The sequence below is a fragment of the Plectropomus leopardus genome, chromosome 17 (assembly GCF_008729295.1).
Source record: "Plectropomus leopardus isolate mb chromosome 17, YSFRI_Pleo_2.0, whole genome shotgun sequence".
In the NCBI taxonomy this organism is placed as follows: domain Eukaryota; kingdom Metazoa; phylum Chordata; class Actinopteri; order Perciformes; family Serranidae; genus Plectropomus; species Plectropomus leopardus.
In genome coordinates, this window is record NC_056479.1 from 21,394,907 (window position 1) to 21,418,129 (window position 23,223).

At 38.4% G+C, this 23,223-nt stretch overlaps 1 protein-coding gene across 2 annotated transcripts; it reads right to left on the reverse strand.

Moving 5' to 3' along the window:
- Positions 1–9,508: 9,508 nt before the first annotated feature.
- LOC121956266 (somatostatin receptor type 5-like) lies at positions 9,509–16,982 on the reverse strand. Of its 2 annotated transcripts, none has more exons than XM_042504401.1 (4): positions 16,692–16,982; positions 13,306–14,021; positions 12,272–12,673; positions 9,509–11,809 (listed from the first exon to the last, which is right to left on the reverse strand). In XM_042504401.1, exons 2-4 carry the CDS (start codon positions 13,996–13,998, stop codon positions 11,726–11,728), a joined length of 1,179 nt encoding a protein of 392 aa, XP_042360335.1. In that variant the 5' UTR covers positions 13,999–14,021; positions 16,692–16,982; the 3' UTR covers positions 9,509–11,725. The 2 variants fall into 2 exon arrangements, with proteins under 2 accessions (XP_042360335.1, XP_042360334.1); XM_042504400.1 differs by having other exon boundaries at positions 9,509–11,812.
- Between the last annotated feature and the right edge of the window lie 6,241 nt (positions 16,983–23,223).

Genomic DNA, 23,223 nt, shown 5'->3' on the forward strand with positions numbered 1-23,223 from the left:
ACCCTTGAGGGCAGTGGATACCCAGAATATATGTGTGTGTATATATATACACTGTGGTCACTGTTCACACCTCTTATGGCAAGGCAGACACAATTCCTAACTGACGTCCATCACTGGTAAATGAGGGTGGACCAAACTTTTACAAAGACAGTTTTTACCTGGAATGCATGACATTGTGTGTGATTGATATTGGTTTGTTTTAAGTAAAGTTATTGCAGATATTATTGACATCGGTCCTAACATGACAACTGTTTTTACCTTGGCGGCTGGGTCACTAACTTTGTAATTCTATAGCCAAACAGAAATTAACAGCTGAGTTAGAGACTCCTCCGCTCTGAAACGTTATGTTTGTTCAGCTGCGGTGGATTCTTACTAATACTATTAGAAACAGAACAAGGAGGGGGAGAAGCATGTTTTATTTCTACATATTATTCGTCTCACTACTGTCTAGATATAGTGACAGTTTCAGCAAAAATAAAAGTTTTTTTTTATAAAAGTTACCAACTGTAGCTGTAATAGATACAATTCCACATAAATAAGAAAGAAGAGCTCTACTGCAGTAAAAAGCCAATCTCAGTTTATTCCCATCATGCTATCCTACAGATCTTTCTGTCCTCGGCAGTGGCTCAGAGCATCACTTCCTCTATTAGCCCCGCAGGGAAGCACACACAAGCAAAACAGTTTTTGTCTGCTGTAGAGCACTGTTCACTTTTTCTTTCATCCGGACGCTTGCTGATAGATGGTCTATAATTTTGATGACCGTTCCATTTAATACATCAGGTTCCAGTCAATTAAGCTGGAAAGGATCATGCTTTTCATGGGGGAGTGAATTCAATTTCAGCAGACACAACATAATGACAGCAACGGTGTTTTATATTGTTACTGTTTCTGCCTGGAGGTTTACTTTCTTCCTAGATTAGTGTTAGCATGTCCTGCAGAACAAACACATTTGTTGTTATTTCTGCTGCTGAAAATGTGACAAACCCAGCGGATATTTTGTTCCTGAACCTCCAGCAGTCATGCTGCAAAAATAAGTTGAATAGAAATGAATTGGCAACAACTTATAAGTCATATGCAATCATTTTTTAAATGAAAAAATACATATTTTTGAGTTATAGCTTCTACAGCCCCCCCCCCCGTCTTTTGCATCCCCCGTAATTTTATTTTTTTTTATTTTTATGACATCTGTTGCACATCTATCTGTCCTGGAAGAGGAATCCCTCCTCAGTCATTTTTCCTGAAGTTTCTACTGTTTTTGGTTTTATTTTAGGTTTTTCTTAGGCTTTAGCTTTTTTTAGGCTTTAGTTTTTTCATGGGGGAGGAAGAAGATCTAGGCACTGGTAAGATGGAGGGAAATTTACTACAGTTCATCTACACATTCTCTTCACATTGCTTTTATACAAAGGTGATTGAAAATTGGTGAAGTATCCCACAATCAGTGGCATTTTTTCAAGCTGTTCAAGCTGCTTTGCCCTGTGTTTTTTAGTGTTTACGAGACGAGATTCAAAGTGGCCGGTTGACATTCAGTGCACAAGGTTTAAATCAAAACAAGGCTAACACGAAATGATAATTGCTCATGAGCTCAAAAGATGAAACGTCAGTTATAGTGAGCATCATATTAATCTTGTTCGTCGAGCCTTGATTGCGTAGAAAGAGCGATAGTGATAGTGGGACCTTTTCTGTGTAATGGAGGGGTTTGTCAGTCATTTGTCAGCACACATTGTAAGTCTTGTATAAACAGCACTGATGAGGTATTTGGCCCAGTTGTGCTGTGTTTAGGTTAAAGAAGACAGCGGCTGCCATCAGGTCATAATCCCTGGAGGAAAGTCCAACTTTAGCCTTCACCTAAATGGCACCATGAGTCAACAAACACACAGGACACACACAATGTCCACAACTGACAATTTCATAATTGAGCTCCAAATATCTGCTAATTTTAGCAGGTTCCCTAACAAAGACTGAAGTTACAGTTTATTTATTTAGCCTGAAAAAAATCTTGATTTTTTTCATGGATGATAAAAAATAATGTATGTATGATAAAAAAAAAAAAAAGTATCATACAGAAGTAATCCCTTTCAGTTGTCACGTATGATCCACTAGAAGTGTGTGGTGATAGATTTTTCTGCAGAGACTCTGCCCTCAGCCTGTATTTTCATATTTTGTTCTTGTTTTGTGTTTGGCATGTTTATGGGTGTGTACGCCCCATAGTGCTCAGGTGGTGTCGGGACTTTATGAAAAAGTAGTGACCAGGTTCCAGACAGTAGACAACAGGCATCTGGCAAAAAAACCCCAAATACAGTGAGGAGAAAGGCCAAACAAGAGTGAATCTGTGGTTTATTTTAGTTGCTTTGCAGAGTACGTTTCCGAACAGTAATCCTGTATAGCATAAAGTGCATCAGGAATTATGTTTTTCGGTAGGCCTATGCGGAAGTTAGTGTGGTCCTGGTCCCCTCTTCAAAAAGCCTATGGGATTTTTCCATTAGATTTGGGATTATGCAGAAAATAAGTGCTATGGTATATACTTATAATATACTGACATGTTTTGTTCAGCAAGATAATCTTCCCATTCCCAAATGAACACCACTTTTATGAATTTTGAAGCCTAAATGCAGTCGCCAGAAAAAGCTAACATAAGGCTATAAACGCACTGTATTATAGTCACATGACTTCAGTGCTGTCACCGCAAACAAGGTTGTAAAGCCTTGTTTGGCGTGATGACGTTCTGTATAGTCTCATTTAGCCACTTGTTAGCAATCATCTTTTTTTGGACACAGAAAAGCTCCAAAGTTTGAGAGTGGGGTATTTATTGTTGAACTTTATGTTGTAGTAGAGTAAAATGTGAAAGTCTGTTAAGCCTGTGTTAACCACAGACCTTATTTCAAGCTTCTAACCCCAAAAAACAATTCAAAAAAACCAAATGAAGTCAAAAAACCCAAAATGCAACTCAATGAAGGGGGGCTTTTTTTTGGGTTTTTTTTGGTACAACTCATTTCTGCAGTACTCTATATATCTTTAAGAGTTAGATAGCTGTAGGTCTCAATTCAGAGTCAGTATGTTGGATCTTTTTTAAATTCAAATTGATCCATTCACAGTTTTTTTGTTTTTTATTTGAGCACAATATGCTGAAAGTGTGGAAAAAGCACAGACGCACTCTCTGCCACATGGTTTTGACCCGCTGACAGACTGATGCGCTCCCTGCTGCGCCTTTTCTCCCGCTCCAGCGTTTCACCCAAATATCAAATGGGCATAGATGAAATGAGGAAACTGTGTGAGGAAAATGCCATTTTTGTTGTTGCAGTCCAAAGTCTCTAGGTTGCTATGACGGCATATTATTGCTATTATATCAGACTTGTATATGCATGCAATTTTCTTGAAATGGATTTCTAGAAATACATTGACCGTTCCAAATTCTGCCTAATTCATTCAAAAACAGATATGGTAATGGTTTGAATGTTTAAATGATGATGAAAAAACAAAGATAGCATGAACATTTTGGTCTTTAGTGTGTTGTGAAGCACACAGATTGGCAGTATGCATGAATCTTGGGTTTGGTTTACAGTCTCTCATCCATTATTGAAATGGGTAGACGCATCCTGCCTGTCCCCCTGTCAGAAGGAGGAAAAGACTCTGCGGGGTGGAGAAAGGCACAGCTCTCAGCTTTAATTAACCACAGAGCAGCCCACTCCTCCTCCTCTCCCTTTAATCCCTTCAATGCTCCTCGCTCCTCTATGTGCTGACAACAAAAGAACCGCAAACTGCAAGAGAAGCTGTTACTCTAGGCTTTTATTTAAATTTTGAAAACTATAGTTTCAGTGTCAGGTTGGGATGTGTCCTGATTAACTTGTTTTGCTGCAGTGCAACACAGACAAAGAATAAAGCCACAGTGTCGCTCAAATGGGTTAAACTTGACAAGGCAAAGCTTTGCACTGTTTGTGATATTTTAAATGTGATAATTGACTTCACTTGTGGTTTTCAGCATTTTACAGTTTCAGTGTACTGCACATAAGGGTCAGTCTGGTTGGTCTCCGGTTCAGGTGCAGCAAATTACAAAATCATGTAACATAGATGTGCCTGTACTCACTATATTTTATTATCTTTTCTACTTTTACAGTCATTACTTTGTTAATTCCTGGTCTAAGTGAATTTGTGCGTCGGGATGCACTTGAGGATTTCAAAGCACAAGTGTGCATTTAAGATTTACTGAAGCAAACCCCATCCTTCTATTTTTTTATTGGATTTTTCCCATTTTCTAGCAGCTTCTTTTGTCATAAAATAATAAAAATAAACTAGCACTGAGCCTTCAGAGATGCTAATGCTGCTTTGAGCTAAATGCTAATGTCATGCTGACATTAAACAGGTCTGAATGTTTACTATGTTCTCCATCCTCATGGGGCGTGTCAGCAGGCTAACATTTGCTAATTAGCACAATAAGCAAAATACAGCTGAGGCTGATGGGAATGTCATTACTTTCACAGTCTGATATTTTTCTAATATTTCTAATTTTTTTGTAAGGAGAAATATATTATATTGTAGGTATTTTTGTAAACAGAGGGTACCTGTAGGAGTGATTTTTGTAGTCTTATTTCAAAATGTGCTGCAGTGTACACTCTTTTGAATATGAAAACTCTTATAATTTACTCATGTTTTTGGATGTCAGCAACTTTAAGCGTCTCTTTCAACTCTACCAAGATAAATGCTTAAATTCCTTTCTGCTCTGTCACTACATATACTGACATGTCGTTTATTTTGTGAGGCAAAACACTCGCCCTCCTCCACATCTTAATGACTAGTCAACAAACACATCTTGTGTGTCCGTGAAGCCGTGTGTGGTCAGTTTCCTGGTGTCTGATTTATGTCTTCTCAGAAAGCTCTTAAGTATTGATGATATAATGTGTCCTACTCTCATATCATCTTCCACCCAAATCAGACTGATTTCCTGGAAGTGCTGCTGAACCCAGAGCACGAACATGGCATCCTCCTTATCAAAGCTTCTCAAAGTGACTAAATCAGTATTCATTAATCTGATACATTTAAATGGAAGCAACTTCAATTTGTATGGAGGATGTTTTTTCAAACTTGTATCCTTGGGACAACTTTATTTTTCAATTTTTCTTTGACGCTTGGCCTTTTTTTTCACTCTGTAGAAAACTATAGTTCATATTTTAGTTTCACAGTAGACAAAAATTTAGCTCCTGAGCTGCATAAACTACTGAAACTTCCAAGATTGTTTTTTTCATGAGTAAACCTTGTAGTTTCATCAGACATAATAAATCAAACATTTAAAAGTGTGTGTGTGTGTGTCTGTGTGCATGCATGCATGCGTGCTGCTGACTGGTCACTTTGAACAAGTCAGATTACGGGACAGATGTCATTTCATCGTGAAAACCGTAAAAACGGTCCTTTTAAAAAGAGGAGGGGGTGGTGGGCTGGACAGTGCAGAAAGGCTGGGATACAGTTCGGAAAATGTGCAAACAAAACAATACGGTTCATCTGGAGGCCTCAGTTGCTCTTGGTTTGCATTGAGATGCATGTAATTAAATTTGATTTTTATGAGAACTGTGTTTATCCTGAGTCACTACCTGCACGTTCAATAAACTGCAGTGCATGTACATAAGTGCTAAAATGTGGGAATTGGATCTGCCTGCATCAAAGCTGTTTATTGTATTGACTCTAGCAGACTGTTGGTTCAACACTGTCTCATCCGCTGTGTGGGAGAAGGTCCTATGAGAGCAGAGATGTGGTTGTGTGCTGTGAGGTGGGGAGATTAACGTTCCTCAAACCAACAAGTTCAGATCAGTCCTTTAAGTCTCTCCTCCTATAAAACCAAAAAATATATTTTTTAAACACCTACGACTAAGCATAAATCTCACTTTTGTGTCTCTTATTTTTGAGTGTGGAATGTGCTCATTGTCGTCCCTTGTGGCTGTTGAGGTGAAACATCCATCACCAGTGTCCAAAATGAACACCTGCCAAGCACCAAATGTGGGCAGATTTATTGTTTTGAGGCTAAATGTCAGAGGGCTGACTGCCACACTGGCGAATCAATGTTTGTTCCAAAAAAGTCTGAGAGGCTTTATGCTGTTTTGGTGTTTTTTACAGTCATGCTGCTTCTGTCCTTTGCTGTCTGTCTGTGTCGAAGACAAGCTTGAAACTCCCAGCAACATGGACTTAATGATGCATTCAGGTGCACTTTGTAAACTCTGATATTCACATTTCTTTGTGCAGCAAAGCCTGTGTGTGTCAACTATGGTGCATTTAAATGCACCTTGTAAACTCAGTAATGTGTGTATATATATATATATATATATATATATATATATATATTATATATAGCCACCGGCTGGTAGGAAGTATGCTTGACCAGTGGATTTTTCAGTTACCAGTCCCCTTGACCAGTGAGTCAAAACATTACTTTTGGACATAGGCCAGTGCTATGCCCACTGTGGCATAGTTGCAGGCTAATAGTCCACTTGCCAAAAGAAAACATAACATTAACACACTTAACATTTTAAGTTTCTCCAAACCTCAAGTATGTAACATCCGCAGGTTTCATATGTATCACACCAAAGGTTTGCAGAATATGAGCTGACTTTGTCATCTGGAGGTGGAGGGGATGATGGATGGTGTGTGTCACCTAAGAAAGACGCTGCCAAGCCAAGTGATTGTTGTATTCCAGCGTCTTTTTAGACAAACAAGAACAGACACAGACAAGAAAAGCGGTTGTTTTTTTTTATCAAGACATTGGCAGCATTTTTAGCCAGGATTGTGCCCCCCAAAACCAGGTATTTTAAAACAAAAAAAAAAAATGTTTTCCTAATCATAACCAGGTGGATTTTGAGCCTAAACCCAACCAGACGTAACCACAGTAGTCTCAGCTATATAATGACATGTAAAAAAACATACGCTGCCAACATTTTTTCTGGCGATTGGGTTGAGTCAAAATGCTTATTAGCTAACTTTTTTTTTTATTTTATTTTTATTTTTTAGATATGTGGGGCAGATGTATAATGATTATTCTACATTTTATATCACCTCTGAGTTCAGCCAACTTAACAGTGAAAAGCTATCCTCTTTTCCTTCATCACACTCATGTTCTACAATATAAATAAACAAGTTAGCAAAGCTACCATATACCAGCCTAGTGATGCCTTCCTCTGTCTCTGTGACCCTCACCTTGCAGGTCATAGTGGTCTACCCAGAGTCTCCCACAGAAAACCACCACTAATGTGACTACAAAACTGCACAGCTTCTAAACCCAAAGTCAGAAACTGCCCAGAGCATTAACAATTATGTTCAGTACATGGGAGTTATTGCAGATTTGTGCCGCAGAGAAATTGTTTATTCATTTTAAGCTAATAGGAGTTACAAATCAATACCATTTCCTTTCATATATAAAAACACCCCTGAGGTTTGTTGCTTAATGAGATCAGTTTCTTACTAAAGTCACAGTGGGAGTCAAAGAGGAAAGCGTAAAACAAGTCATTGTATGTGTTTATATGTGCACTACATAAATCATTTTATTCATTAACAAAAACTAGATATGTATTGTCCTTTGATTGGGTATTTGACCTTTTTTTTCCTCACAGTCACCCGTGAGGCAAAATACAGTTCTGGCGTAATGTGCTCTTTTCTCTGCTTGATAATAATACACGTTCTTCCATTTGACATTGAGACCGATGGAACAAAAGCAGCATGACCACAAACACCAAGGTAACCAAACGCTGCAGAGAGTGTGTTTTACCTCCACACCGAGCCACAAAACAGTTTGTCAGTAAACACACACTGAATAAGGGCTGAGAGAGAAATTACATTATACGTTATAGAGATTCACTGTATTGAGGAATGAGAGAACTTAAAGGTGAGTTTTAGGAAACCAGTAGAAAAGAGAGGAAATAGCTAGAGACATGGAAAATGTTCAAGGGAGAAGATGATTTAATTTTTAGACTATTAAAAGTGTCACTAAATTAAATCATGCCAATAATATATCTACTAGGGGTGGGAATCACAAGAGGCCCCACGATACAATATTCCCATGGTACTTAAGTCATGATACATTATTAAATGGGATTTTAAAGATTTTGTGATATGCTGAGTATTGCAATAATATATATTATGATTTACTGATTTTTTTTTATTGTATAATGTTTCCAAGGAAAAAATGTCAGTATTTGTTTATCTAATGAGATAAAAAAAAAAAAGTAGACTGAAAGAGCAACTGATTTTATTATTCAAGCAGGCTACCATAAGTTTAATTTGTATGGTTAATATTAACCCTTTAAAACCAGAGCAAATTGCTTTGAATTCTTTCAAATACATGGGGAGAAAGCAATAAGCAATTTAAGAGGACATGGCCCATATGTGACGAAGATTAGTAAAAAATTTACAAGAAAATTACAAAAAGTTAAAAAAAAATAAATTTATGGAAAAAATAAATATAAATTATATATATAAAATTTTTATAATTTTATTTATTTATTTTTATTTATTTTTTTTTAATTGTGGACCTTTTTTACAAACTAATTTTCAGGTCATTCTTTGTCACTTTTTACTACTTTCTTAAACCTTTTGAAGCACAATGCAGCGCAACCCACGTATCAAATGGTCAGTGTATATAATAAAAAGTCTATACATGGCGTCCATGTATCAATACAGTATTGCCACTCAAAATAATGTGATGCTGTGCTGTATCGATTTTTTACTTCACCCCTAAACATATACTGTACAGTATAATATAGCAGGCTGTTGTCATGCACTATTTGTGGAGTGATAATTCACATCATATGAATCTTTGTTTGAGGATACATTGTATTATAACAACACCCTATAAAAAAAAACAATCGCACAATATGTCTCAAAAATCAGTGCTGTCTTTTGTCATCTGAACCTGCATAAACTAACCTTTAGATGTGTAAATAAGTACCTGTTCGCTAATACGTTTTCAATATCAACAACTTTAAAGGTATGTTTATGTTTTATTCACAACCTCCCCCCAGGTGGCCAAAAAGTCATTAATTGTAGGTTTAAGAGGTTACCAAGTTAACATCTTCTCTTTTGTTGAATTTGAAATATATTCGTTGTTCTGCACATTTGCACATTACAAAGTGAACTTTAATTTATGCCCCACAATACATGCAGGAATTAGGCAGCCCTGGGAGAATATTTTATTAAATGTTCTCTTCTTTGTTTTATTACTTGTAGATTTCCGCTGAATGTTTTTACACTTTGTATACTGAGTGTCTTTTTAATCTTACTGCCTTGCAATTCCAAAGATTGGCACTTAAAACAAGGTAATTATGCTGTACACAAAACAGCTTATTATGTTATGTATGTATAAAATTTGACAATACATTTTTGCACAGAATGAGGACTGTGGACTGCTGTGGACCCAGTGTTTTGCAGAAAAGTTTCAGTGACCAGTTCCTTTGTCAACTTGCTAATGGCATTTTATTAAGATAGACTTGAAAAAGAAAATTCAAATCTCCTTTTAAACAATTTGTACACCACACTGTTTTTTTTATACAATTGCATTTATTAAAGAAACGGTGAAATGGTTGCTAGATCATTAATCTGGGAACAAACAAAACATTTCAGACTGAAGATTCAATAACCCACCACCATAAACAACAAATAAAAAGTCAGCTCACAGGGAAACCTCATTTTGCTGATTAGATTTTAATGTGAATCTTTTTTTTTTCCCCAAGCCATTGTTCTAAAGTCGTATCATATAATACATTTAAATCTGTCCAAATGAACTGGGAAAAAAAGATTCTGCTTCTCGTTGACTGCTTCTGCAGTGAAACTATTTTAACTAAACAAATCCCCAAAAATGAAACTAAAGGGATTTATATTGACATAAACATTCAAACCTAAAGCTGCCATTGTTCTGTTTCGACAGGAAATAACGATAAAGTGCTTTACTCTGAAAAATAATCCTGCTATAGTATTGATAAATCACAGCGAATAGAAACATCAACTATTCATTCATGGGATTAGATGTACAAGAGCTTTGTTTCATGCAGGCTCATGTCAGCAGCCCTGCATTGTAATTCGTAGCTTTGCAACCCAATCACCAAAAAAACGTGCTGCCATTGAATGTCTGCAAACCGTGCTGCATTTGTATGTTATTATGTAGTAGATATGCTGAAACTTAACACCTCTCAAAAACACTGTAGTTCACGTTTGGTTACATTTAGGCACAAACACAAATTGATTATGATTAGGTGAAGATCATGTTTTGGCTTGGACATGTTTGGGCTGGTGTTTCTTGGTTTCAAACAGTGGTTCCTGCGGTGTCCTTCAGCTCGTCGTCTGTTTTCTAGGCGTCGTGCCATCCGCTGTTCCCTCCACCTTCCGATGACAAATTCAGCACATATATTGTGTACACGTTGATATGATAGGTATGGATAGGTATGAAACGTGCAAATGTAATGGCATCCGTGCAGAAATGTACAAGACCAACATTTTCTTCTGGTGACTGGGCTAAGCATCAATGCAGGTTGAACATGCAAAACAGACTTAATATTCATAATGGCTTCTTTAACAGAGTGACTAAGTTAGCATTTTTTAAAATTTTGTCATGGAACTCTATATCCATATTTAGAATGACCCACTATTTTAAAATTCACAGTGTTTTAATAGGCTACACAAAACAGTTGTCTCCTGTAAGGTATCCATGTTTCCACAGGTCTATCTTACTGAGTATTTTTTCAAATAAGTTCAAACTCAACCATAAACATCGTCAAAACATCAAGTTACAGCTAAGGAGATTCTACAGTGTCGTCCAAGAACTTCCCAATAACGTTGTCATCAAATGTCACAGTTCATAGTCCGACAACTAAACGATGACGACTTAACTTCACCATGTCTTCCACTCCAGCAGATGCTGTTTTGTCAGAGAAGAGATAAATGCACAACACACGGCTGAGCTAATTCACGGCATTTTTCACAGCTTTGTAACACTGAAATCAAAATGTCACCAAAAGCCAAAACTAACAAGCCAAAAGAAACATAATACTATAAACAATTTTTCAACCTGCTTTATGGTTAACCGACATTAACACAACAGTGCTCACTAAAGCAGCACATATTACATAAAAAAAAAGAGATTCAAATAATATCCTGATTACCCATAAAGACCTGGTGAAAAACAGGCAGAGATATGTAGGCTGTAAAAATGTACATTTTACTGAATTTATCAAGAGAACAGATACAAATAGAGGAAGTGATGAGTTTGCATTGATAGCGAAATGCATCAGCAGCAAATTAAGCAGAAGCTGATCAGAAAACAAGGTTTCTTGCTAAAATATGATGAAATATAAAACCTTTATTGGAGGGAAAAAAGCTGTTTCCAATATAAGCATGGTTGAAAATAAAAGTGATTATCTCTGCAGTTAAGGTAAATGAATTTGAGAATTTACAGCATTTTAAAGTCTTAAAACTGTATTGTACTGAGATGTTGCATCCTTACATAAACTAATGATTTGCACAGCACAGCCAGTTTACAAAGTACAAAGACATAAAGAGAAAAAATAAATCCAGACATCTGTAATGAATGCTGCCCATTGTCTCTCCTACTGTGCTCCTCTGGTCCTGTCCACAATTGTCCCGGTGATAGGAGGGGGATCATCGAAAAACACGGAAAATTCCAATCAATGAAAGTTCCAGAAGAAAATAGCCCCAGTCCCATATTGTAGTGCTCAAATAAATGGTGAGTCAGCTTGAAAACTCATAGTGACGGCTGGCCATTCACCTCTGTTTTCAAAGTTAAAGGCTCATTGTCAGCATCTCCAATTACCTCCATCTGGACAGGCTGCTGAAACAACACCACAGACACAGATCAGAGATGCAGTAAACACAGAATGACAAACTTTGACAAATGCTTGTTGACAATAAAGGAATTCCTGAAAATGTTATTGTGAGCTCAGTGCTTCTCTGTGTGTTACATTTAGGGGGCTTTATCTCTGGAGGTCACATTTTCACACAGAGTAGAGGAAGACTTTAGATTGAGTACTTTGAGAAAAGGGGCTGCTTGTGCACATTTGGGTATAGTCCTGAATTATAAATATAATGATGAAACATGTTTCTAAGTATGACTGTCAATCATAAAATTACAGTGCATTCACGATAATCATACTCTGTGAAGAGTAAAAAAATCAGCCCGTAGACCGAAATACATAACAGGTGAAAAATATGCTCAGCGGTTCAATGATTAACTGTTGACATTACTAATTCCAAAATTACATGGATCACATGAATACTGTTTGCACAATACCTGTGTTTTTCCATTCTGTGTGGGATTTCTGGGTGAGAACACAGGATTGTGGTTTTCCTTGGGGGAAGTCTGTCTACCTCCCACCTGGCCGGTCGTACCAACACCATTTGGTTTGTGGAAGCAGAGAACCTTCTGGAAGCTCTGCTTGAAGTTGTCAGAGAGGAAGCCGTAGAGGATAGGGTTGGCGCAGGAGTTGACGTAGGTGAGGATGACCAGGAAGAAGTAGACTGCAGCGGTGGTGTTGCTCTCAGGAATGATATGAATCAGGTTGACAATGTTGGTAGTGAAGAAAGGCAGCCAACAAAACACAAACACCAACACGATGATCACGACCATGCGCGTCACCTTACGCTCCGACTTGCGTCTCTTAGTCAGTCCTGCACGCACACCTGCTGACCTCACCTGAAAGTGAGATGGTTAAAAAAAAAAAGTGTTATGAGATTATTAAAGCAGACAAAAAAATAAAAAATGCATTCAGTAGGGATGTCCTGATCCTATTCAAACATTAGATTGGGGACCAATCAAGGCATTTTTTGACTGATTGGGATCAGGAATATTTAGTTTATAGAGCATCTGATCCAATGTTTTATGTCAGCTGTCACACGGATGTTTTTACTTTTATGCAGAGCAACACGGAGCGCAGACTTCATCACCGCTGCTCCACGAAACTTAAGAGCAGTGGCTGACTCTGCTCACTGTGAAACACCACCCATCATAAACTGAAACACAGTCTGAGACTGTTTAATCACATTATTTACATAAGTTATGAACACTCATTTCATTTCAGCTCAGTGTGAGTCTTGCGTGTTGCTTTTAGCTACAGTGCGTGGTGTTTGAGAACAGAGACCAGTGCGTGTGCACTGTGCAGCTGTATTATCGAGGAAAACAATAGTGTCGGATCAGTAATTTGTATCGGCAGATACTCAATATCCAATTACTTGGACCGGGATTGGGGGCAAAACAAACTTGATTGGAACATCCCTTGTATTCAGACACTAATAAAAGTCAGACGCAAATTGTATCCGTCCTATTACCTTGACCACAATGAGCAGGTAGCAGAGGCAGATGACAACCAGAGGACCAAAGAAGCCCAGGATGGATGTGTAAAGGATGAAGACAATCGACCACAATTCATGAGGCTCAGGCCAGGTTATGTTGCAGGTGTTGAGCTCCACCTGTACGTGGGAGTAGATCGTGACTGGCAGCACAATCAGAAAGGACACGACCCACACCATGCCATTGAAAACCTTGGCCACCTGTGGCTTCCTCCACTTAGAGCTGCGAATGGGATGAACCACAGCCAGATACCGATCAATGCTCATCACCGTCAGACAAAAGGTGGACGAGAACTGGCTCATGGCATCAGCAGTCATGCACACCTTGCAGAAGAAATCCCCATAAGGCCAGTAGGAAAGTGCACTGTTGGTGCCTAGGAAGGGAATTCCCAGGATGTAGAGTTCATCTGCCAAGGCTAAATTAAGGATGTACATGTTGGTCACAGTCTTCATCTTGGTGTAGCGAACCACCACATAGATGACCAACGTGTTACCCAGAAGACCCACAATGAAGACGATGGTGTAGACGACTGCAGTGACCACGCTAAAGGGCATAGGCGCAGCCACCTCTGAGATGTTGTCGGTAGGGTAGTTGGGGTAAGTGGGGTAGGGCTGGGAGGAAGACGTGCTGCCATTATCAGATGTCGACGTCCAATTGTAGTAGCCGTCCATGTTGAATGAGGGAGAGCTGATGTCTGTATGGATTACAGAAAAAGATGAGAGAAAAAAAACAAATGTAGAGTCACCTTAGAGGAAACTTAAAGAGAAAGTTTGCTTATTTTCAACCAGCTCTAAGTCATTGTAATGCAGGCAGTGTGTGCAGACAAACAGTGTTTGGCTTCCCCAAACCTGGGGAGGGAGGCAGATGGGAGGCTGGGGCATGGCAAGGCAGGTGCTGAGGGTGCACCCCCTACTGACAAGGCTTAAAACAACACAGTCTGTAAACAGCTATTTTATCACAACTAATGGGCTATCTGAACATTGATTTAACATTATGAGCAGCATATGATGAGTAAATACATAAAAAAGGTGTTTAAATCTTTCAAACATGAGCATTTGGCTTGATTTCTTTCTGAAATATTATAAGAAGGCAGTGAGCAACGAAAGAAGAAATTACCCCCCAAAAATAGCAAGAAATTTGTAAAAACTACAAAAATTCAATTAGTAAAACACATGCGTGTGCATACACAGTAAAAAAAAAAAAAAAAAACAGATCTCAAAGAAAGAAATTACCTGAAAAAAGTGCTTTAAAAATTATAATATTTTAACATAATTTTAAATATATAATTATTAATATTGTACATATAGCTTTTCCCTAGATTTTTCTTCATTCTCTTGACATTTTCCCTTAGCTTTTTTACAGTAATTATTTAAAATGCACTAATTTCTTGCAACTTGTCGAACTTCTCTGACCAAGTTGATCATTGCCTGTGCATGTTGCATGTTTTTGAGCTAAACAGCGTTCATCTGCACACAGTGCTATTGTGGACTTTTGAATGCTCTGTTAATTTCTGCTTCAGGTAGTTCGCGTTAAATCTACCCTTTTCCCCTCACGGCAACACATAGGCAGGAGTCTCTCTGGGCAAGATGCCCATATTTGCAAGGAGAGAAGATAAACTTTCCACTGAATTGTCTGGGCCAGGGGCCAACATGACATTTCTCTTAATGGGAGGTTGCACTTTAGAAGAAGATGACATTAGTGAAGCAGGTTTCAAGTACTTTCACTGCCGTAGGATTAGATGTCCATAATGGAGGTACAGAAACAAAAACCTCAGCCAAATGGCACCCACACCCTGGAGGAGCAAGAGTGCCACAGTGATGAATACGCATTAACAGTGTTCAAGTGGTCAAACATATTCAGCAGCAAGTTATTGAATTTGTTAAATAGTTTTTGATGTACTGTAGCATTTCTACTGTACAGAATGTGACGATATGCATTTTGAAAGTTGAATCACAATTGGAAGTAATTCTTGTCAATTCTTTCCAAACTGTGGGTTCAGTGGTAGATAATTGACTGAATGGATGTTTTCTCTGACTTTGCTCTTGTGCATTCATACAGCTTGATAACATCACATAACAGCAAATTTGAGCTAAATCTGAAAAAACATCACCTTCAGTTAGCATGACTTTGCCTGAAATATCTCTGGATCTGCATCCTTTACCTGCCGCCCACAGCTTTTTTGTTGTTTTTGCTGCAGTTAGATAATTTGTCACTCTGTCTTGTACTATTATCGGTGATTGTACGTAAAACTAATACACCAGTTTTGAGGGGGTATATAGGATGCCAGAGTGCATACAAAAACATAAAAACAGAGCAGCTTGTTCAACAAAAAATGTAACTCCCAGAGATCTGGGTGTAGACCCTGGTCCTGGAAAAACTTTTAATTCTAATACTTTACTTACTGTAGGTTTGCTTAATATAGCAAACATTCATTTATTAGTTGATTTATGTGTCGCATTAATATACTGAAAATGCAGATTAACTATAAACTTCAGCTGTTGGATAAATGTAGTGGGTACGTTGGTAGAGTAAATGGACTTCAAATTGTACTTTGGTATGTAATTGAGCAGATACTTAGTTACATTCCAGCACTGATTATGATGCAAATGAATGTTTATGACACTTATCTTAATGAGGACCTCGAAATATTTTTAAATATAAATTGCAAAAACTGTCTATTGATTGAGGAAATATTATTTGCACCTTGCACTTTAATCTACAATGAAATAGAAATATCACAAGTGCACCAAACTGTGAACCTAACATATTGTATGGGATGTGAAGGTTGTAGAGGAATAATACATAAATATATAGCCTAAAAAGCATTAGTTAATAGTCTGAAATTATTAATAAATGGCCAACTGGCACCTGAATGATCAAATTCTAGCTGCCATTATAAGACTGGATCTATCTGTCCTCACCTGGTGTCTTGTAGGTGACCTAAAATAATAATAACCTTATAACAGTCACTTGACAGACGTCGCAACCCGAGGCTGTGAAAATGTGTTGCACAAATAAATGTTGTGACGTGAAGATTCACTGAACCGCGCTTCAAAACACGGGAGTGACGCGCAGCCCGCAGCACGTTGTTGAGAAAACAAACACATGAAGCCTCTTTCCCCTTCAGGCTGCGTGGGGTTTGACATTTTTGTCCACCAAACTATAATAGCTGTGGCCCACAGTCACGAGATTCCTGCTGGCTCATTACATCTGAGTCTGTGAAAATAAACTTTTAAGGCGCACAACAGGTTTGCAAGCACCGTTTCACGTCTTCTTTTGGAAGTAAATGACTATAATAAAAATATGCCAAGAGTTTAAGTTTCATTTAAATGTCATGACATTTATAGTTGGGATTCAAGCTTACCCGTGCGCCTCTGTGCGCCTTGTTATCCTCTCCGGTACCCGGTGGTGTGATGCGCGCCTCCCGCGGAATTCATGCAGTTTTGGAAACATGCGCTTTTTTTTCTCCGAGGTCACGATCAACTCTCTCGCTTTTTTCCTTCACTTGACTTTTCATCTTGAAGCATTATCTTAATGACAGCACCCGCAGACTTCCATTTCCAGAGTAACAAAAAAGCAACACTATCTTTCAGGATTCCCCTCTCAGGTTGGGACTGAGGGAAACTGCGCGCGTGTGGAGATGCGTCTGTAAGCTGATGGGGAGTCACTCACAGGTAGCGCCTCCACGCACTGCGAGTATATATGTGGGTAAACGTCACCCCGCCTTTGGATGTGAAAGTCCCACCCATGGGTGGTTGTCATCACCTCACAGCAAAAGACCAGTTGTTGGTGTAAAAGCACATATTTCTTTTTTCCTCTTGCAGATCTTCCAGTCAATCATAAAGTGATATCAACTTTTTCCTACTGTGTGTAAGAGACTGAGAGAGAGGGATGGAGCAGAGCCCAGGTGCAAACTGGGAAATAAATCACCTTGATGGTGCCTGAGGCATCTGAGGCGGGGGGAAAGAAATTAGCCTGAAATGGAAAAACAGTGCGGGGAGGATGAGATTGCACACCAAGGGAGACATTTGGTGGTAATTGTTCGGGAAAGCTGCCTACTTTTAAGCCATTAGTTTCATGTTGTTGTCCAAATCACTGCAGTGTTAACAAAAATCTGCCACACACAGACGCACGATACAAAAAGAATGGACCTGCTCATTTCTGTTTTTGGCCAGGAAACAGGTATACAGAAGGCTGTGCGTGTGCACGTTTGTTTACAGCATGTACTCCATTCCTGTATTTTCCGTCAGTCTGAAGCATCAAAGGAGGTTAAGAAGGGACAGTAGGAAGTTGATGACGTCCTTTACTTTCTGGGCCCTGTCTGACCGGTCCTAACCGGGCCAAATGTGCAGATGTATGAGACTTTTCAGTATTTAAGTAAACACTGTTACACAGCTGCATATAGAGGCTTGCCCTGCAGGGACAGTCGGGTGTAATGGCACTGCCAGGATAATGATATGGCTCATTTGCACTGTGTTTTCTCAATGCCAGCTCTCATTTTCAAGGTTAAAACGACTGCATCGACATTTTTTTCCATGCATATTAAATTTGCCCAAACTGTCAAACAGTTATTTTCTGTAACTGAAGAGGTCAACAAAAGCTGTTGGTATCACAGAGAATGTTTCAAATGTACTGTAAAGGTGTTAAAAACAGGGTCCCAATGGTCATCGAAAACCATGAAAAAATTCACATTTTCCAGGCCTGGAAAAGTTATGGAATGATTTAAAATAATTGAAAGTTTTGAAAGAAAAGTCATTGAAATATTATCCATTTGGAACCTGAGCAAATTGGCTTGACTTCCTACCAAAAAGAGAAGAATGAAATGAGCAACTTTTAGGAAGAAACTACCCCAAAATTTCCAGCAAGTTAGTGAAAAGTACAAGAAAATCACCAGAAAATGATCAAAAAAGGAAACTAAAAACAAAAACAAACAAGGAAGCTAACTGAAAAAAACTCCTTAAAAATAACAATTCTGTAACATAATACTAAATATATATATAATTCTGATAATTACAAATATATTTTTGTCAACATTTCCCTGGCTTTTTAAAAATAATATTCTTAGTGTACTTATTTCCTGCAATTTCAGGACATTTCTTGCCAAGTTGCTCATTGCCTTTTTGAAATCAAATCAACCTGCTCAGTGCTCAGATTACCTGTGAAAGGTGTCTGAACACAGCACAAGAAAACTGATGTTGAAAAATCACTGAAAGTTTTGGAAAAGTCATGGAATTGATTTGTGTGTGATGGAAGCGTTACAGCGACCTTGCGTGGATAACCTTTCCATGTTATGTAACATAACAACAATTTACTTTCTGAAGCTGCCGATGTGACGTTGCTCTAATGTGCATCAATGTGACGTTTTGTTTCCCGTCACGTACGTGTCTTCATTTTCTTCCTGTGCTCCGTCTCTCCCTTCATGTGTGCCAGCTAGCTGAAAATGTTGGAATCTGATATGTTTAAAAAAAGCTGGGGCAAAAGAAAAAAAAATATCATTGGTCCTTGAAAAGTCATGGAAAAGTTTTGTCCATAAAAATGCTTGGGAACCCTGTAAAAAGTACTAAAGGGTACCGTAACTATGCAGAAGAGAGAGAGTTTATTCCCTCATCAACCACTAATTATATTGGCACAGACTCATTGTTCCTCTCGTGTAGAGTTCCCAGCCTTCTGTTTGCCTGACGTGCTCGTTTTGGACGTTATTGTCTGACCTCTGGATTTTGGATCCCCTTTCCCAACCCTTGGTGGTTTTGCTTGCCTGTTTTGGACTTCCTCTCAGTTTCAACCTTTGCCTGCCTTAGCTCCTTGTTTTCATTTCAGCATCCTTCATTGAACCGTACTGCACAAATCAAAGCTTGTTTACAGGTCAAGGGAAGTATGACTGCACATGTGGAAAAAGTTTCCCAAAGAGAGGAATCTGGGGGTGTAGAGTTTTGGCCAAAATACATGGGTACAGATGCGATGCGTCACAGTGAATGAGTTATTTTTTGTTTTATCCGCTGCATAGAGTTTGGTTGCTGCCAGCTTTGCTGTGTGGATATTGAGTCTTGCCAAGTAATAATGCAGTCCTTTTATGGAGGGTTTGGAAGTGTAGGCTATATCGACTGGTACTGAGTTAATTATCTGAATCATTTTAATAGCAGGATGTATTGATTTGATTTATTCATTTTAATTTGAACTGAATGATCACCGACAAGGTTGCTCTGCTATGCTGCTTCGCCTCTGATACAATGAAGAATTCATTTTAATCGTTTTAAAACAGATTGTGCTCATTTTTAGACAGTGCTGTGTACACTGTGAAATAAAACATATTTAGGAATTTAAGTGAATATAACTATTATTCTTAATTTATGTTTATTTTGTATCTAGTTGTGAAGTTTACTTAAAATTTACTTCGATTTACTTTTGTTTTTGAAGTTGTTGCAGCTTGAAAATGACAAGTTCATTAATTCAATCTTTCGTAGTTTTAGCAACTTTTATAAACCAAGTTGACTGTGCTGTTTTTCTGCATTCTGCTGATTGCAAACTAGTCAGTCATATTCGTATTAACAAAACAGAACTGGCAGATTTCCTAACTTCATCGTTAGCCAAATCCTTTTTGTCATGATCAAGTTAAGCGAGACCGGCTTGATTTACTGAAGTTGCTAACACTTAGAAAGAACGAGGTCATTTTACAGGACAGGATTACATTGAAATAAGAAGTGAATTGTTTTTTCCCTAAAATCTTTGCTCTTTGTCTTTCTCTTGCTTAGATGATCAGGCAGTTTGCATGCACCCCCTGCCTTTCTCCATCAAGCTTCTCCTCTGTGTGTGAGCAACAAGATCATAACGGAGTGGTGTCAGTCACCGACTCCGTCTGGCTGATGACAAAGAGCTGGCTGGGGATCGATCGGGGAACTCTGTAAAGGTAAGACGAGTGCAACTTATGTGAGTGGTGTTTGAGGCCCTGAGGAGCTCTCAACTGAGGAGAATCAATACTCCACCTCTGATCACCAAGATGAGGCAGAGTGCTCTGTGTGTGTGTGTGTGTGTGTGTGTGTGTAGAGGAGGTTGATTGTAGGACAAATAACAGAATGAATGAGACCATGTCCAGAGAGGCGACTCCGTGGCTGATGCTGTGTGTTGAGGTCAGAAGATGAAATAGCTGAAATATAGTCATGGACAGAATATACAAACAATACACACAATGGCTCTGTGTGTCTGTATGTTGTATGTTCACTCTACAGTGTTGACGATGAGCTGTTTGGAAAAAAAAAAAAAACACACAGCACCCATGGGCGAGACAGTTTTTAAAGCCTTTTTGAATTTCTCATCTCCCTTTGTCTGCTTGTATCATGATACATTCATGCAGTATCTATTAATGCAGTTGTAATGGTTTTTTTGTGCATACTGGGCTGTCTGTTGTGGACGGGAAAGTAGCTGTCTTCGTGGAGCCAACCGACAAGGCTACTTATTTTTTAATGTTGTTTGATTTCTGATTCAGTTGTTAATTAAGAAGAAAGTAAGTATTAAGTGACATCTGGAAAGTCATGTAGGTTCACTTCTGAGGGCAGATAATTCAGCTGTTCATGTGCACACAGACTCCAGATGGAGCTGTTGACTGACATGGACTCCACATGGAGGCAGCATCTCTGTGCTGCTAGTGTCATGAGCATGCATCAGGCTAACAGAAATGACATGATTTATTCATTTATTGCTGCAAAAAGCCTGTATGTGAAGGATTATTTTATCAATTTCATCCACATGCATACCAGAATAAGAGTTTGAGCTGCCATTTTGGCCGTACACAACCACTTGCTGGGCTCAAATGTTGATTCTGAAGGCTATAATATGTTTTTCTCCAATGTGATTCCCTCGTAATTCCCGTCAGTCTGCAGATTGTCGCTGCAGGCTGCCAGTTACTACGTGTGGTTCATTGAAACAAGGTGGGTGGTGATTGACTCAATCACGGATGCTCCTTTTGTGGCCGTCTTTCGGTTACGTCGTTGTCAGGTTGACTAAAATGAGTTATGGCTGAGCCCCGTTAAATGGATGTGGAAAACTGAGCTGCTGTAGTGGGATTTGATTATTGTTAATTGGATAGGGTTTTTAATTCCTTTAAAACAAGTTTAAAAATATTTCTGGTGATGTTAATGTGCAAAAGATAGCCAGCAAAATCTTAAAGTGTTAACCACAGATTCATTTTCACAAAATCTACATGGACACGTGAAAAAAAGATACAACCAAAAAGAATGAAACAAAAGTGCATGTTATTAGTCGCCTGTGTCTGTCTGTGTCTAAGCTCTCAGGCCTGAGTGTGTGCCTCTATAAAACCCAAAGCTGGGGGTTTACAGGTCAGGTTGGGTTCGGGCGGTTAATGAACCCATATTTTTGCTTGTTGCGTGGTGAAGTTTGGGTAGGTGAAGATGTTCTTTTCTAAATGGCATGCTGCTTGTTCTGTGTCTTCATGCAAGAATGGGGACTGACTCATATCTATTTTTTTAAAAAAACATTTCTGTTTATTTATTTATTTTTTGTTGTCATTTAACATTTTGTCCTTTTTAATTTTAATTTATCGTTAGAATAATTGTATTATATAGTTAAGCAACTATTAATTAAATTATTAACCAATGATAGGCTAATCTGGTTGAAATTCATTTTGCTGTTGCTGTTTTTCTGATGGGAATAGTGCCATGAAAGGAGTTGTTTTTTATAGTCATTGCTTAGTCATTGCTCCATTTTCTGCTGGGATAGTGGCACTTAAAATGGTCATTTTTTTGACAAGACATTTCTGCTTTTCCAGCTGGGATTTTGCCAACAAACCCAGGTATTTTAAGCCAAAATATGATCTTTTCCTACCCATAACCAAGTGGTTCTTGTGCCTAAACCTGACCACACATTAACGACAGCATTGCTGTCGATGCTTGATAACGTGTAAATGTATCTGTGGTTTAAGGTTTAAGTTTCTCAACTTCATATGAATTACACACTGACTGCAGACTGAAGGTAAATACTTTCATATTTTAGGATCAATGATTTGACTGAACCTGTATTCAGTTCCAGTTAATGCTAATTCACAATGCTAATAAGGCTTTAAATATAAAAGCTGACACTTGAGTGTGAAAGCAAAGCAATACTGCTCGGATTTGATTTATTACATTATATAAATAAATCAATAAACATTAAATTGATTTGGCAGTTTAAATGCCTAAAGACAGCATGAATGAAATATTCTCCAGGAGCCTAACATCACTCAAACATTTCACTTTAAGAGGCTGCACAGATCCACAGTCTGAAGGCATTTGAGTGTACATCCATGTTTCTTTTCATTATGCTAATAAATTGCAGTACGTAATATTCCTGCTAACAAAGGCCCTTTGTACTTTCCCCCGAGGGGCAAATCAGAATAGTTAATTAAGAATGACCGAAAGGCTTTATTTTATTACTAAAGTGAACCGATTTGACGATGATAATTATAACTTGTCAGGACTGGGTGGATGAGGGAGGGGTTTTTCCCAAAAAAGACATATCATTAAGCATTTAGGCAACATTAGGCTTTTACGGAAGTGACAGTGTCAGCCTGCGTTTAACCTCCCTGTCTGCAGAGAAGGAGGATCTGCACAAAGTGGGAGCTCAGAATAACCACTGCAGACATCCGGTGTGTGTGTATTTGAGAAAGATGTTAATGTAATTGGCTGCCAGGAAATATAGTAGCACTTGTGTACTAATTAGACAAACCCTTGTCCCCAAAGGAGAGTGAAGACTTTGCAGAGCTTGAGGAAAGAAAAAAAAAACAGTCCTTAACCCTTTGAAACGCGGAGCAACATCAGGTTTATTGTACTGCTTTCAGATGCCCTCCTTCCACAATAGATTTAGAAAAACTCATTTTAAAAAGCTAGAGGAAAAATGATTCGAGGAAA